Source organism: Corvus cornix, chromosome 10, assembly GCF_000738735.6.
Source record: "Corvus cornix cornix isolate S_Up_H32 chromosome 10, ASM73873v5, whole genome shotgun sequence".
Taxonomy (NCBI): domain Eukaryota; kingdom Metazoa; phylum Chordata; class Aves; order Passeriformes; family Corvidae; genus Corvus; species Corvus cornix.
Genome location: NC_046340.1, coordinates 6,468,907 through 6,482,699, shown reverse-complemented (window position 1 = coordinate 6,482,699; position 13,793 = coordinate 6,468,907). Strand labels below are relative to the sequence as shown.

The 13,793-nt window shown below is 46.6% G+C and overlaps 1 protein-coding gene across 4 annotated transcripts in view; it reads left to right on the top strand.

Annotated features, from left to right (window-relative positions):
• The window catches only part of AKAP13 (A-kinase anchoring protein 13), a 202,319-nt gene that overhangs the window by 95,390 nt on the left and 93,136 nt on the right, over window positions 1–13,793 (top strand). For all 4 annotated transcript variants that reach the window (XM_039557341.1, XM_039557343.1, XM_039557342.1 and 1 more), the window contains exons 8-9: window positions 6,999–7,188; window positions 10,442–13,316. In XM_039557341.1, the coding sequence (XP_039413275.1) occupies window positions 6,999–7,188; window positions 10,442–13,316 (3,065 nt within the window). The remainder of the gene's footprint in view (window positions 1–6,998; window positions 7,189–10,441; window positions 13,317–13,793) is intronic.

Below are 13,793 nucleotides of genomic sequence, written 5' to 3'. Positions count from 1 at the left end.
ATTGGTCACATGGTATACATATATTTTATTTCTGGCTAAGCAGAATCAGGGGCTGTAAGGTTTATTGAATTAGTGCTGATGTTTCTCCATCTGTTCTTTGACTCCAAACCAAAGCAACAAATCCATTTGATTGGTATGTGGGGAGCTGGGTTTTAGGTATGGCTTGCTGTGGTGTGGCAGGAGAACAGCTGACTTTGTCTCTACAAGTGATGGCACAAGATTAATGTGCTAAGAGGGATTCAAAAATGTTGGAAGGGCACTGAAAGAGGACTCTCAGAGAGGTGTGTTAAGGAGATGCTGTTTAGCTGCAGACAGAGTGTGTCTGGAGCAGTGTGGGAGAAGCAGTGATCTTCAGGGTCTAGTTTTGTGGCTGTGTGTTTCTTAGGATTTTCAATTGAAACGCCATCATTTAATATCTTTAACATAGTGATTAGAAAGATGCTGAGGTGCTGTGGGTTTCTTTTGGCCACAGCAGAGGAGCGCACTGGGAGTGGGAGGATGGGGCAACCAGGTGTGAACATGATGGAGCAGGAAGAGTTTGTGTTTCTCTCTTTCCACCTACTCACCCACATCATGCTCCAACTTTTACTGACTTCCTGGTGTGTTCCCACGTCCCTATGAAGATTTGTATTTTCATTCTTTGGCTCCCTCCTCCCCTTTGTTTTGTATGTAGCCACCTCTGAATACAGAAGAGAGAGAAGGCTTAGTCTATGTGGTAGAAACAGCTTTTTAGTGATTCTGATTTCCCACTCAGAAATTGTAGTCCTGGGAGATCATGGAAACAGACCTGTGAGGATGAGAAAGAAGAGATTTAGAAGAGATCTGAGAATATTTGCTAAGATATGAGAAGAAATTATTTCCCTTCTCCCAGCAATCCTGATCTGGAAGTGTTCCCAAAAATTATATGAGCCATAAGTGCTGGACAGCCTTGTGTGGTTGGTAAGTGATTATGAGAGACCATCTCTGTTTCAGGATAAATTTAGAAAATGCAGATAAGTGGTTTCCCAGAACTGCTGAGTTTTTGGCCTCAGGCATGGGCTAGCTGCATACCCAGTTAGGATGCTCATATTTAGCAGATTTGCTTCCAGCAGTGACATTCATGGTAGGGTTTGCAGTTTGAACAGATTATTGTAGAAGAAGACTTTGTAAACTGCTGTGCCAGAGGCAGCCAAAGGGATGGCTTCTTCTTGGGGTTGTGTTGCAGAGCCACCAATCACGCTCGCTTGCAGCACGTGGAGATGTTCTGCAGAGACAACTCTTCTTCCATATCACTTGTCCTGATCTGAGATGCTGTTTTTAGCTGTAAACACTGCTTGCTGAAGTAGTCTCCATGACGGTGTTTTTTTATTTAAAATGCAACAAATGGCATCTGTTTTCACTCTTGAGTGCTTTTCATAGATCCACCTTAAATTTCCTTTGTTTGCTGATGAGACTCCAGGTGAACACTGGGTTCTGTGTTGGACCTACAGCTCCACATCCTGAGCAGGCCATCCTTCTTGTTACATAAGGCTCTGAAAATAAAACAAATGGAAAATGCATTTAATAACAGTTACTCTTATGGAATGCAGATTGTACTTTTTTGGCAAATATAGTTGATGACAGTTGGTAGCTGTATTTCTATATATATTTTTTTAATGTATAATTAACATTGGGGCCTAAGAAATGCTTGGGTTTAGAGGTACAGACTTTGTATTTGGAAATACTGGACATGTTCCCTTAGGATATGTGCATCTGCAGGCAGCTGTTGGAGGACCAAGCCAGCTTTTCTCTATGATTTGCTGCTGTATAGTGTGTTGATCAATGAGAAGTTAGCATTACATATTTTGAATTCAATTATTAAATATTTAATCTGATATCAAAGGGTAGGTTATGCAATCCTGAATTCAGTTTGGTGTCAGAACCCACAACTGCAGTTCATGTTTGTGTGAGGCACTGTTAGGGGTTAGTCATTATTTCTGCATCAGATGAACTTAACTCTTTCTTTCACCATCAAAACTATTCAAATTAGTTAGCGATATATAGAGTTTTCTTATATGAGAAACATTTTTTTTTTCTACTTCCCTGGGGCGTTTGGAACAGTTGGAAACACCTGAAGCATGAATTCTGTGTTGGTTAAATCTCTTTTAAATTTGAAAATGGTTGGTTTATTTTAACCCATGCTAGCACATACTGGTTGCACATGTTTTCTAGGTCTCACATACACTGCATATGGATGGTTGTAAAAACGAGGAGGAGCAAGAAAGTGTTTGTGTGCATTAATGTTTTGTGTATCACGGAAGGTTTGGGTGCAGAGTTGATCATACAGATACAAAGCCTCCATTACCCCAACACTTCTGCAAATAACACTGAAGTTCTGTTTGGTCAGATTTCTCAGATTGGTTTAACTGCTGGTGACTGCATTGAGTGTGGGTGTTGGGTTTTCCCAGGAGGGATTGTTGGTTGATTTAAATTACCCATGCTGTGGGCATGGTGCCCAATCACCACCAATCCTATCCCTATAGGCACCATTCCTTGTTTATCCCAGATTACAGTCTGTCTGATCTGGTATTTTCACTGTGATACCATAATAATAGTAATAAAAAGAATGTAAGATTAAAATTCAGTTTAGTTACTTTTTTATTTACCTAACAGATAAGAGCGTCTAAATTCTGGCATCTCCTGGCTTTTCACTGCAGCCATAATGGTAGAGGCTTTGTTTAAATTTTTTTTTAATTGATTTTTCCTTTTTTTCATTTTTTCTTTACCACATGGATCTGGGTGCTGCTGCTTTCAAAATAAACCCACAGATGTTGTCAGGCTTGCAGTAAGATCCTAAGAGCTGGCAATGCTACTGAGCTTGTTTTGTTTCAGCTCAGAAATCTGGAGGGGATATCCCCAGGAAATAAAACCTTGAGTTTCCACACTGCCTTCCTTGCCCCTTTGCGAAACTGTGGGATAAATCTTCCTAACACAAAGTTTTGCTTAACTCACTGAGGCTTTTTCATTCGTTTTCTGATCTCTTCCTCCCTCCTCTTCCTCTCCCCTCCGGCTCAAACTTTGTCTCTTGGTACTGGAAAACACGCCTGCTGCGAGCACCAGCACGTCTGAATTTCAGACCCTTGTTACTGAACAGTTTCTGCAGCTTTTGCGGGCAGGCAGAGCTTTTGATCTGGTGGTTTGGTTTGGTTTTTTTCTTTTGTTCTCCTTTTCTCACTTATCTTCCCGCTTCTTAAAAATCTCTTGCCCATATCTGCCGGAAGCCAGGAGCCGTGCCGTGCGGGCTTTCCTCTCCCTTTTCCGCCACTCACTATCTGCTCCCCTGCCAGATGAGGAGAGATTCAGCACACGAGCACAGTGTGGCTGTGCCTTGAAAAGGGACCAGTCTACTTGGGCAGTTCTGGGAGGTTTAAATAAAAACCACTTCCTGCGGCTTGGATTGGGCTTGGAGCAACGTGGTCCAGTAGAAGATGTCCCTACTGATGTTGGAACTAGACAATCTTTAAGGTCCCTTCCAACCCAAACCATTCTGTGATTCTGTGATCTATCATCTTGTCTTACATGCCAGATGGGCAGGACGTGATTCTGTAGTTTCACCAATCTAATCAGCTCCCAGATAGAGCAGGACATGGCCTTGAGAGTATTTTGAAGTATTTTTGCTTCTCCTCTCTCTCTGTTTGAAGTTGTCATTCTTCTTTGAGCCACCTTTCTGCAGATGAAGGGCAGGCTAGTAAGTCTGTCCTTTCTTTCAACCAAAAATTTCCCTTCTGGGTTTGCCTCCATGGGGCAAAAGCAGCAAGGACCAGAGCTGGAGAATTTCTTCCAGGCTTTTTCAGTGGGTCATGGCATGATTGTGCAGAGGGTAGAGCTAGTGAACACTATCAGCCTTCTCAAGCAGTCCTTGGTTTTTTAACCAAGATACTTTCTTCTGTGAAAGTTGAGCTCAGAGATGTTTCTTATGAAATGTTCAGTTCACTGGTATCTGTTACCTATTTTGATGGGAAACTGTTGAAAAGGGAAGATGAGAAAGATTTGATCCAGGATGGTTAAATCTCCTAAGAAGACAGATTTCCGTTGTTGCTGGCGAACTGTAGCAAGCAGGATTTTTGTGCTGAACAAAAGCAGATTTTCAAACTTCTTGAAGGCTGGAGTTTGTATACATATTTTTGCTAATAAATCTTCAGTAAGTATTTGCGTATCTGTTTTTATCTCCTAGTAGAGCAGCTTGGATATGCACTCCTATACAACCACTACAAAAATTCCAAGTCTGGACAAAATAAGCATCTTTCACAGCCAGGAAGTACAAAATGCGTAATAGCAAAGCTTTTTTCCTGGAAGAAAGTGTGTTTTTATCATCTCTCAATAAAAGCCAGGACTTGCAGTGAGATATGCAGGAAAGGCACAAACAGTGAAGCTCAGTGTATGAGGGCAAATGAGCAGGAGTGTCTTCTCAAAAGAGCTACGTGGCCTTGGAAGTGATTGCCTGAACAACAGGAACAGTGGTGGGAAAATGAGTTAATGCTTGTGAATCCTCATTTGTCCTCTGCTCCAGACCATTAGTGCTGGGATGGAGCAGAGTATGAAAGGGATAGTTTGAAGGAGGCAATAGATTGAACCATTCGCTATCTCACTGCTTAATTTTGTGTAACGAAGGTGACTGCTACTAAAAATGAGAGCTTAGAGTTTGTACTTGGCTGAATGTGAAAAACTTCTTGGCTTCTCAAAAGGTTAAAAGCTTTTCATAAAGTGTAACACAGACTGGCAGCTTGAATATGAAAAGAAACTGCTCTCTTTGTAAGCAAAAGTGACTATTTGATCCATCTGGGCCGTGTGAAGGTTGTGGATTGCTGGAGGGGTGGACACACTCACGGTGTTGAAGGGGACTCTGCCTGTCATCTTGCTCCAGATTGAGCCTTTTGAAGTTGCTGAGGGCCCTTTGAGGCTCAACGAGTCATGCAGGCAGCTTTGTGGGTGCTGATATGGAGATGCCTGTGAGGGCCCTTGAAGCTGATGAGAAAGTGGAGCAGATTCATCGCACTCAGTTCTTTAATCCAGCTGCTGTTGTCCCCATGAGTGGGTGACCGTGGGCTTTGTGCTGACTGCCTCGTTGTACTCCGAGAGTGGCCCTGAGTACAGTGGTTTCTCATACACAGCTGAAGAGAAAAATACTCCAGACAGAAATGTCTGTGTTTCCTTGATAAAGGAAAGTAATTTCTTTAGTTGCTTGTAAGGGCTCAGTTGCCTTCAGTGCCTCTGTGGATTTATACCAATCACCACCAGAAACTGGATGCTTCCTTCTGTTTCTCTGTGGAAATATTGATTCTGCTTAAATCAAGTGTAATTCTGCTGAAGTCAAGTCATGACTGAGATAAATGGTGGTGAATGGTGGAAGCCACAGTGTTGCTTTGTCTGAATTTCCTTGCAGATTTAACCCAAAATGAGTCACAGAAGGGGGTGGGTGGTTGTGCCAGGGCAGAGCAGGGGCAGCCACTGCCACCACTATTGCCTGCACAGGTTTTCTTGCCTGTGATGAACCATTTGACCGTTTCCCCACCCTGCTCTGCCCATTCCTGTTGCTGATCATGGTGTTTGCTCGTTATGACTTTGCTTTCTAGATTGCTTGGCTTCCCAGAGAGATAGTCCTGTGGCTTGCTGGGGGGCACTTGCCTATAAGAAAGAATTGCAGCATTTAAAGTAAGAGACCTGTCAGCAAAGATGCTGAAATCTATGTGTCATTTTTACCTTCTTGATGGCATGCATTTGCTGTTTATGTACCTTCTAGAATTCCTAATTATTTGAAAACAACCACAGTTCTGCCCCTTCCAAGGAAATCTGTAGCTCGGCAGCAAAGGGAGATCTGGAAATGGTTAGTCTCTGCAGCAGGGAGGGGACATCATGGAATCATGGAGTAGTTTGGGTTGGAAGGGACCTTTAAAGGTCATCTAGTCCAGTCCCCAGCCCAGCTCACAGGTGGAGCTGGGTCTCAGTAGATGCATCCCTGGTAGAAGGAAGACAGGGAAATTCCCATTTCTTGCACCGCTGAGCAGGTCAGTGTCATCCCCTGTTTGTGTAACATTCCTGGGTTTGGCTCCACGTCTCTCCTGGGGGATGCAGGGCTTGGTGGTGTGGTGCACAAGCTGTTCTGTCTGGGATGATTAAAACAGATTTTGGGTTTCCTGAATCAGTTCTGATTCAAAACGAAATCTATGAACCTGAAGCTGGTGATCACCTCAGTATTTCCTCACCACCTCAAAGGTCCTCCATGAGACCTGAGGAATTACTGCTTTGAGTCACAAGCTGTTGCAAAATCAGAGTTTGATGTTCTGTAAGAGCGACTGAATAGAAATTTCTGTTTACTACATTTACCTACTAAGTTATTTTTCATTCTGATCTACATCATCTTTTTTCTTCTCTTTCCTCTGGATTGGTAAAAAGAAAGCCCATGATAGTGCTGCAGAAAAACAGCTGTCTAACAACACTGAGAACATCTTGCACAGAGGCAGTTTCACAGAGCAAGTTAAATTCATTTCAGGAGTGAAAAAATTGCTGCAATTTGATGGCTCAGTTGGGTGTTTGTGAGCAGTGTGCTGGCTTTGGTGTAGAAGTTATACCATCTGTACCATGATAGTTTTCATTCCTTGCAACTTGTCCCTTTGCTGTTCTGCCTTTCAGGTGTCTGCTGTTCTGTGACAGCTGCTTTGGTGGTCTTCACCCATGATAAATTCAATTTAAAAAGCAGTTGTCATGCCCTTTGCTGCTAGTCTGTCATAGTCTGGGGTAAAAACCACTGGCCTCTACCTGAGAAGGACCTTGTGAAATAAAGCTTGTGGCTGGCATTAGCTCTAAATCACATTAATTTTCAGAACTGAGGAGTGTGTGTATCTGTCTGTCTGGCCCTGGAGCCGGTGCCGTGCTGCGCTCACTCCGATGATTAGATGACTGTCCAGAGTGAAGGAGAGCGTGCGTATCCTGCCATGCAGGATCCCTCCTTGCCTGCCCACTAACCCACCCTTGTTTTCCAGGGAGGGAGCCAGGGAGCCGGACTCGTGGAGCACCCTGTCTCACACCGTGCACTCGGGGGAATACAGCGTGAAGCACCACCGCGGGCTCGATGTGTACCTGCTGACAGCTGAGGCCAAGGAGGGCACAGCAGCCAGCTGGGAGAGGGACATTCAGCACCTTCAGATGCACATGCAGAGCCACCACCACCAGGTGAGCAAAGGGCTGAGGGGGTGGAAGAGAAGCAGATCTGGCTGGTTGCAGCCTGGCACCTGGGGAGGACTTTTACATGTCAGCATCCTGCAGGGCATGTTTCCCTAGGCGTTTTCTCTCAGTCATTATTGAGCGTCCAGGTGGACACCTGCCCATTTGCTTCTTATTTGAACATGGAGAGATCTGATTAAGCTGTATTAGACAGCAAATGTTCTCTCTCAGAAGAGAAGCAGGCTCGGGGCTGTGCAGTGCCAGCTTTGTTTTGCCTCTGTCTTCTTCCAGCTCCTGCCTTCTCTGTTAGTTTTGGACCCCCTTGGATGTGCAGGAACACCTCCCTGGAGACATGCTGACCCTCTGCCTGTCTGGCAGACATTGGGCAGCTTAAGGCAGGCTCTGGAGTGAGGCTTGGGGTGTGGGCTATAAGCACGGTGGGGACATCTCTGTTCAGATGGAAAGTTCAGGGTCAGAGAGACTGAGAGGAAAGTCTCTGCAATGGGTGATGGAAAAAATGGCTGTTTCAGTAGCACTTCAGTGTAGGACTCAGAGGACAAGCCTGCCTTGGCCACACAGGGTTTGTGTCCATGATGGTCCCTTCACTGTGGTCCTCTCGAGCTCTGTGGTGGTTGGACCACGGGAGCTGTAGAGCTTTGGAAGGGCTTCCTCCTGCTGCTTAAAAATCGGTGCCACAGGGTCTCAGTTGAGATGGGAAGGTGAAACATCAGAACACTTTTGTGCCATTTCTCAGAAACACCCCCATGTCTGTCACACAGCTGGCATCACATGTGGGCGTTCCTTCATCAGATCACATATCCGCGGTTGCAGAGGTGCAGAATCTAAACAACAGGATATTTTTCTTGCTTTAACTAAGAGAGGGGAGAACTGGTGTGTGCAGCCAGTGGACTGGGGGGATGTTTAGGGGAATGGGCCATCCTGAGCTATTTTCAGCCTTTCCTGAGTACCTGAGATGTTAATTACTCCCAATCTCAACAGGAACTGGTGGCATGAGTGGTAATTCCAGGCTAACTGTGAAATCTCTTCCCCTTTCCATCAAAAGACACTAAACCATGGCAAGCATATCCGGCTCACTGGTTGTTTGCTCATGCAAATGCCAGATTGGGGACATTTTGCCTGACAATGAAATCAGAAATAGACTTTACTTTCCACCGCTGTTTTACTTCATATCTAATCTGATTTGAATTTGGAAAGCAGCCCTGTAATTATTTCATTTAGGTTTATTTTGGGTCAGTTGAAAGCCTGTTGGCTTCCTTTGGTGATGGCTGTATTTTTCCGGCTATCAGCAGAGTGACTTCACCATGAGGAGGCTGGGGCTGCTGCAGCCTCTCCTTTGTAAAATCCTGCTTGTTCCCAAGCAAGTGTCACTGTTGTCTGTGTCTGTCCATCCTGGCTAGGAGCCAGGAGCACAGTTTCCATGCTCTGCTGTGGGGTTACAGCCACCAGATGCCCAGCACGCTGTTTGCCCTTGCAAAAAATAGCTGCAGCCTGTGGGTACCGCTGCACGCAGAGCCCCGTGTCCCATCCCTGATGCTACACAAGGGATGGAGATGCCATGCTGCTGCCTCCAGTGCTAACCTGTCTTGGGATGCCTCAAAACCAGGGAGGCATAGCTGACAGCATAGCTGGGAACTGGGCAGCAGGGTTGCTTTGAATAGCAGGGAGATTCGTGGCAAACAGCAGGAGTACATTTAGTGGTCTGTGACTCAGTGAGTCTGTGGCACTGCTCACTGTTTGTAAACCTCAGAGTGGGGAAAGAGAAGTAAATGAAATATCCTCAAGGTAGCAGTGGTGATCTTAGCCACTGTCAGTATATGCAGTACCCAGAAGTTCCCTGTGATGCATCAGTGGCTGCTTTAATAATCAGGGTGTTCAAGCTGACAGTTTTGGTGTGAAGTTCTATTTCTCTGAGAACTAAAAACTTAACCAAAATTTGCAGGGAGCTGTTCAGGCTAGACTTTTAGTATGCATGTATTTTTGGGAATACTTTTACAAATAAATGCAAGAAAAGCTCAGATTTTACATAGTTCATTAGAGTTTTATATATGTGGAGAGTCTCAGGCACTTCGTGAGAAACCAGTGTGACCTTGGAAAGCTTGTGGTGCAAAACCCCAAGCAAACCTGTGGGGAACTCTGTTGGGTTTACACTGAGAGACTGGGGTTGCTCAGTAATTTAATAAGTCACTATTTCTAAGATGCGAACGTGGATATGTTCTCTTCTACAGAGAAGAGAATATGAAAGGAAATACTGAAACAGTTCTTTTTAAGTAAAGGTTTGATTGTATCAAACTATAAAAGGTTGACAAAGCAGATGCTCTGGAAGGAAAATGCAGATTAGAGAGGAATTGATTATGTTCCTACTGTTCCATGATAATGCATGTATTAATTTTAATAATATGTCATCATTTTGAAATTTTTATTTCCAGTTAGGAAATAAATTTCAGATATTTAATTATGCCTGCAGTTCTCAGGAATAGATTAGATTATTAGTTCAGTCCTGGGAGCAGGAGGCAGTTGGTGTATTTGGACATAGCCAGCCAATGCTCATGTCTGAAATAGCATTTCCGTCCATAGAGAGAAAATTGAAGAATGCTGGGGAGTGCTGGGTAGGGATCTGAAGGTGCTCTTAAGCATCATTTGCTTGAAGTCCTTTGGGACTAGGCTGGTATATATTTGCATTATTTGGTAGACTGAATTCTGCTCTTTACTGATCTTGAATTTAAGTGCACTCACGAAATGAGACTACAGCTTCTCAAAGAGCAATTACCAAGGTTACAGTCCTTTTCAGTGATGGCAGATGGTGTAGCAAGGGGGTAGAGGGACAAATTTCAGCTTCGGGGTGTTCAGGCTGGATTTAGGGAAAGTTCTGTATGGGCGGGTGGTATGGCATAGGAACAGATTGCCCAGAGAGGCTTTGGGTACTAAATTGGAGTTTTGGGAAGATAAAGTCATGGTTGACCTGATGCTGCAGTGGCAGGGGGCCGATTTCAGGCAGGTGGTTGGTCTAGATGACCTTTAGATGTTCTTTTCAACTGATGTTTCTGTCATTCTAATAATTTCAATATTACCTCCTCCCACTAAAACCAACACGTAAAATACCCACTGCAGTACATTTGTAGCCCTCTCCTGGATGACACCAGGAGTAGGATTCATGTGGAATAGGATTAGGTAGATACAGGTCTTGAGTAACTGCATGACAGAATAAACTGGGTTTTGTTTTTTCTTTTGTGTCTTGTTACAGAGTTTAAGGCAGCAGACAGAGCCTGTATTGGGAGATTCTGGAGACAGCTGTGTTAGAAGAGCAGAGGGTCACCTGACCACTACCTCTCAGAGCCTAGAAGAAATGGCAAGAGAAGAAGGACAGGAAAATCTGTCTGATCTGGTTCACCTGGACATTGGGCAGCTCTCAGACCAAACTCAGCAGGAGGAGAAATGCAACAGCAGCAGTCTGGGAGCTTTTAATGATGCACCAAATGACACGGTTAGCCTGGGGGGTGCAAACAGCCCAGAGAGCTTCTGTGAAAGTAAAAACGCAGTGATATTGTGTAAAAAGGAAGGAGAGGCGGGGCTAAGATCTGCAGAGGGCTCTGGGACTGTATCAGATGAGGACTGCACTGGGAGCCTGTGTGCAAGTGTAAATGGTTCTGTAAATCTTCCATCCTCTGGAAATACAAATGAGGAAGCTGGAATGACATCGGCTGGAGTTGTTCTGGATCAAGCTGGCGTGGGCAGTACAGACAGTGCCCATCAAGAAGTGCAAACTGCTGAGGAGCCTCCAGCTGACGGTGCTGCTGTTGTGGCTGCAGCTGCAGGTGAAGCCCCAGCTTCCTCAGAGGGCCTGGATGTGGCCATGGGCCAGACTGAGTGCAGGAACTGTGCTGGGGCACCTGAGAGGGCTAAGGGCCAGCGACGGGCAGAGGATGGGATGGCAGAGCCTGGTGAGAGGACTGCAAACTTGGAAGAGAAATACCCAGCTAAGGACGAGTCATCCAGCACTGCTCAGCCCTTACTCAGTGGTTTCAGTGGCACTGAGTGTTCGAATGGGGAGGATGCAAATGTGGGAGTGGTACCGGCCTGTGACGGTGCAAATGCAGAGGGTGACATTGGCAGTGTCTCTGCTGACCTTTGCAAGACTGGCAGTAACAAAGAGACTGATGTGGACTCGTGCACTGCTCAGGTAAATGGTGACCTCATGGAAAGCCAAGGTGATGCCAGTGTCACAGCGAGGCAGGAGGTCCCTGCGAGCACTGGAGAAGCATTGCCAGCAGAGAATGGGGTGAAGGTTCCTGCGTGTGCATCAAAATCTGCTCCTGGTTTGGAAGTCCATGGTAGCAGTGAGAGTGGGAAGCAAGAAGGGCAGGTGGAAGCAGGCTGCACAGATGGAAAATCCAGCTTGAACTCACAGGAAGGCAGTGTGGAAACTGATGGTCCTGATGCTGAACCTGAAAACAGAGGTGTTGATGGTTCCAATGAAAGCGGTGCAGAAGCTGCACATGGCCAGGAGAGTGGTGAGATTGCTGACCATGGAGCTGAAGCCATGGAGAGTAGTGAAAAGGAGCCAGTAGGAACTGATACCAGCAGCTGCAGAGATGGAGGAAGCAAAGATTCTGCAGGCGGAGGTCAGGAAGTTGCTGGCTGTCACCCTTCTGCTGCTCAAACTGGCATTAAAGGAGAAATGGGCAACAGCTTCAAACCAGACACTGCTCAGGAGAGCGAACGTGAGGAACGTGAGCCTGCATTGCTCCCTCCAGAGGACGTGAGCACAGGCCTGGCAGAGAAAGAGCCTGCCCAGACTGGAGCAGAGAAAGCAGAGAGTGCTTCGGAGCAGGAGGGGAAGAGCAGCAAGGTGGAATCGCCCTCTCCCCTACCCAGAGGAGAGGGGCCTGCTGTGAGTCAGGAGGGAGATGCTGCAGTGGCACCTCCTGGGCAGGAGGCAGCTCTGCAAGGTAACGACCCTGGATTAGCTCCATGTGCCGAGGGTAATTTAATAGGCACACCCTCTGCAACTCATAATGAGGAATCTAAACAAAACCAGGAAGCGGTGGTGGCAAGGGCAGGCTCAGCAGAGCTCGCCTGGCAGCATGGTGGGGAGCATGGCAGGGTAGCTGCCGCCCGGCCTGGGGACCGTGCCGGGGATGAGGGCTCCCCGGAGCAGGGCCTCTCGCAGCAGGCTGAAGGAGGCAAAGCTGAGCCTGAGCAGGAGGCTCACGAGAATGGCAAGGAGCGGGTTTTGTCGGAGGAACTTCTTGCTGCGGTTGTGAAACCCTCTGCCTGCGGTCTGGGGGCGTCTGTGGGGAGCAGCAGCAATGTGGATGCTGGGCTGAAGGCGACAGTCCAACCCAAAGAAGTTTGCAAGGCTGGAGCAGCAGTTGCAGCAGAAGGCACCATGCTTGGACCTGCATCAGCAGATGAGTCACTGGGTGCAGAGAGTGACCCCTGTCCGAATGCGGCGCCGAACCAAGAACAAGACCCCAGTCAACGAATCTCCCCCCACAGCAGCACCCCTGAATTAAAGGATGCCTCAGAGGCGGGAGCCCCGAGTGAAGCCTGTGAGGGTAAGGGGGTGGCAAGGCCAGTGACAGTAGCCCCTGTTGTAGCATATCCAGAGGAGCAGGAGGACACGGAGAGCGTGCTGCCCCGGGCAGCGCTTCAGCCCATCGCAGAGGAGCCCACGTGTGACAGTGACTCCAGCACCGACACCGTCTGTCCGGCCGGCGACAGCGACGCTGCTTCCACCACCACAGCAGCTCAGGGGGAGGGCTTGGCTGAGCCCGACGGAAAGCAAAGCCGAGCTGTACCTGCATTGCCCTTCTCGCCATGTTCCTGCCACTTACAGGCTGTTGAGTCACTGGAAAATGTGGGAGTGAAGAGTTTGGTATCGGCTAACAATGCCTCCTCTCTGGATAAAGTTCCTAAAATGGTAAAAAGTTTTGATGCAGTGATTTTTGCAGCAGAGACACCTTGTTCAGGGGAATTACCAGCCGCAGAAAAAGTGGGGCTTGAGCCCCAGACTGTAGTAGATGCTGGAGCCAGCCTTAATGGAGAAATGGATTTAAGTTCCTCTACAAAGAAGAAGATTGTCAGCCTGACGGTGCAAGAAGCTGAGCCTGTTACAGGTAGGTAAAATCAATTGGTTTCCTACTTTTTAGTTTCGTCTTTGTAGGCGTGTCTCTATCACGTCATCAGCAAAGGAAAGGAAGTAACAGCTGGAGGCTTGTGTTGGAGAGGAAGTATTTGAGGTTTTTCTTCCGAGAAACAAAAAATTTGTAGTTACATATAAAAACTTGTACTTCAAATGCATGTTGCTTGTCTGGCACTGGAGGTAAGGACAGAACATCATCTCGTGTGGGTTTGTGCAGAATTTCTCACACGTAAATCCTCACTGGAGAAGAAATGAATGGGAGGGAGCTATTTGGATTACTTTACCTTCAAGATACAAGCTTTCATGTGGGCATGAGGGTTTATTTCCTTGCTGCTACTCCTTTGCTTTTCCCCTTTATTTTCATTAATATGGAGACAGAGGATCCTACGGGGCTCTCCTGCTTCTCTTTGCTTGTTGACTTGAACCAGCTGCCAGTGTCCCTCTGAGCTAC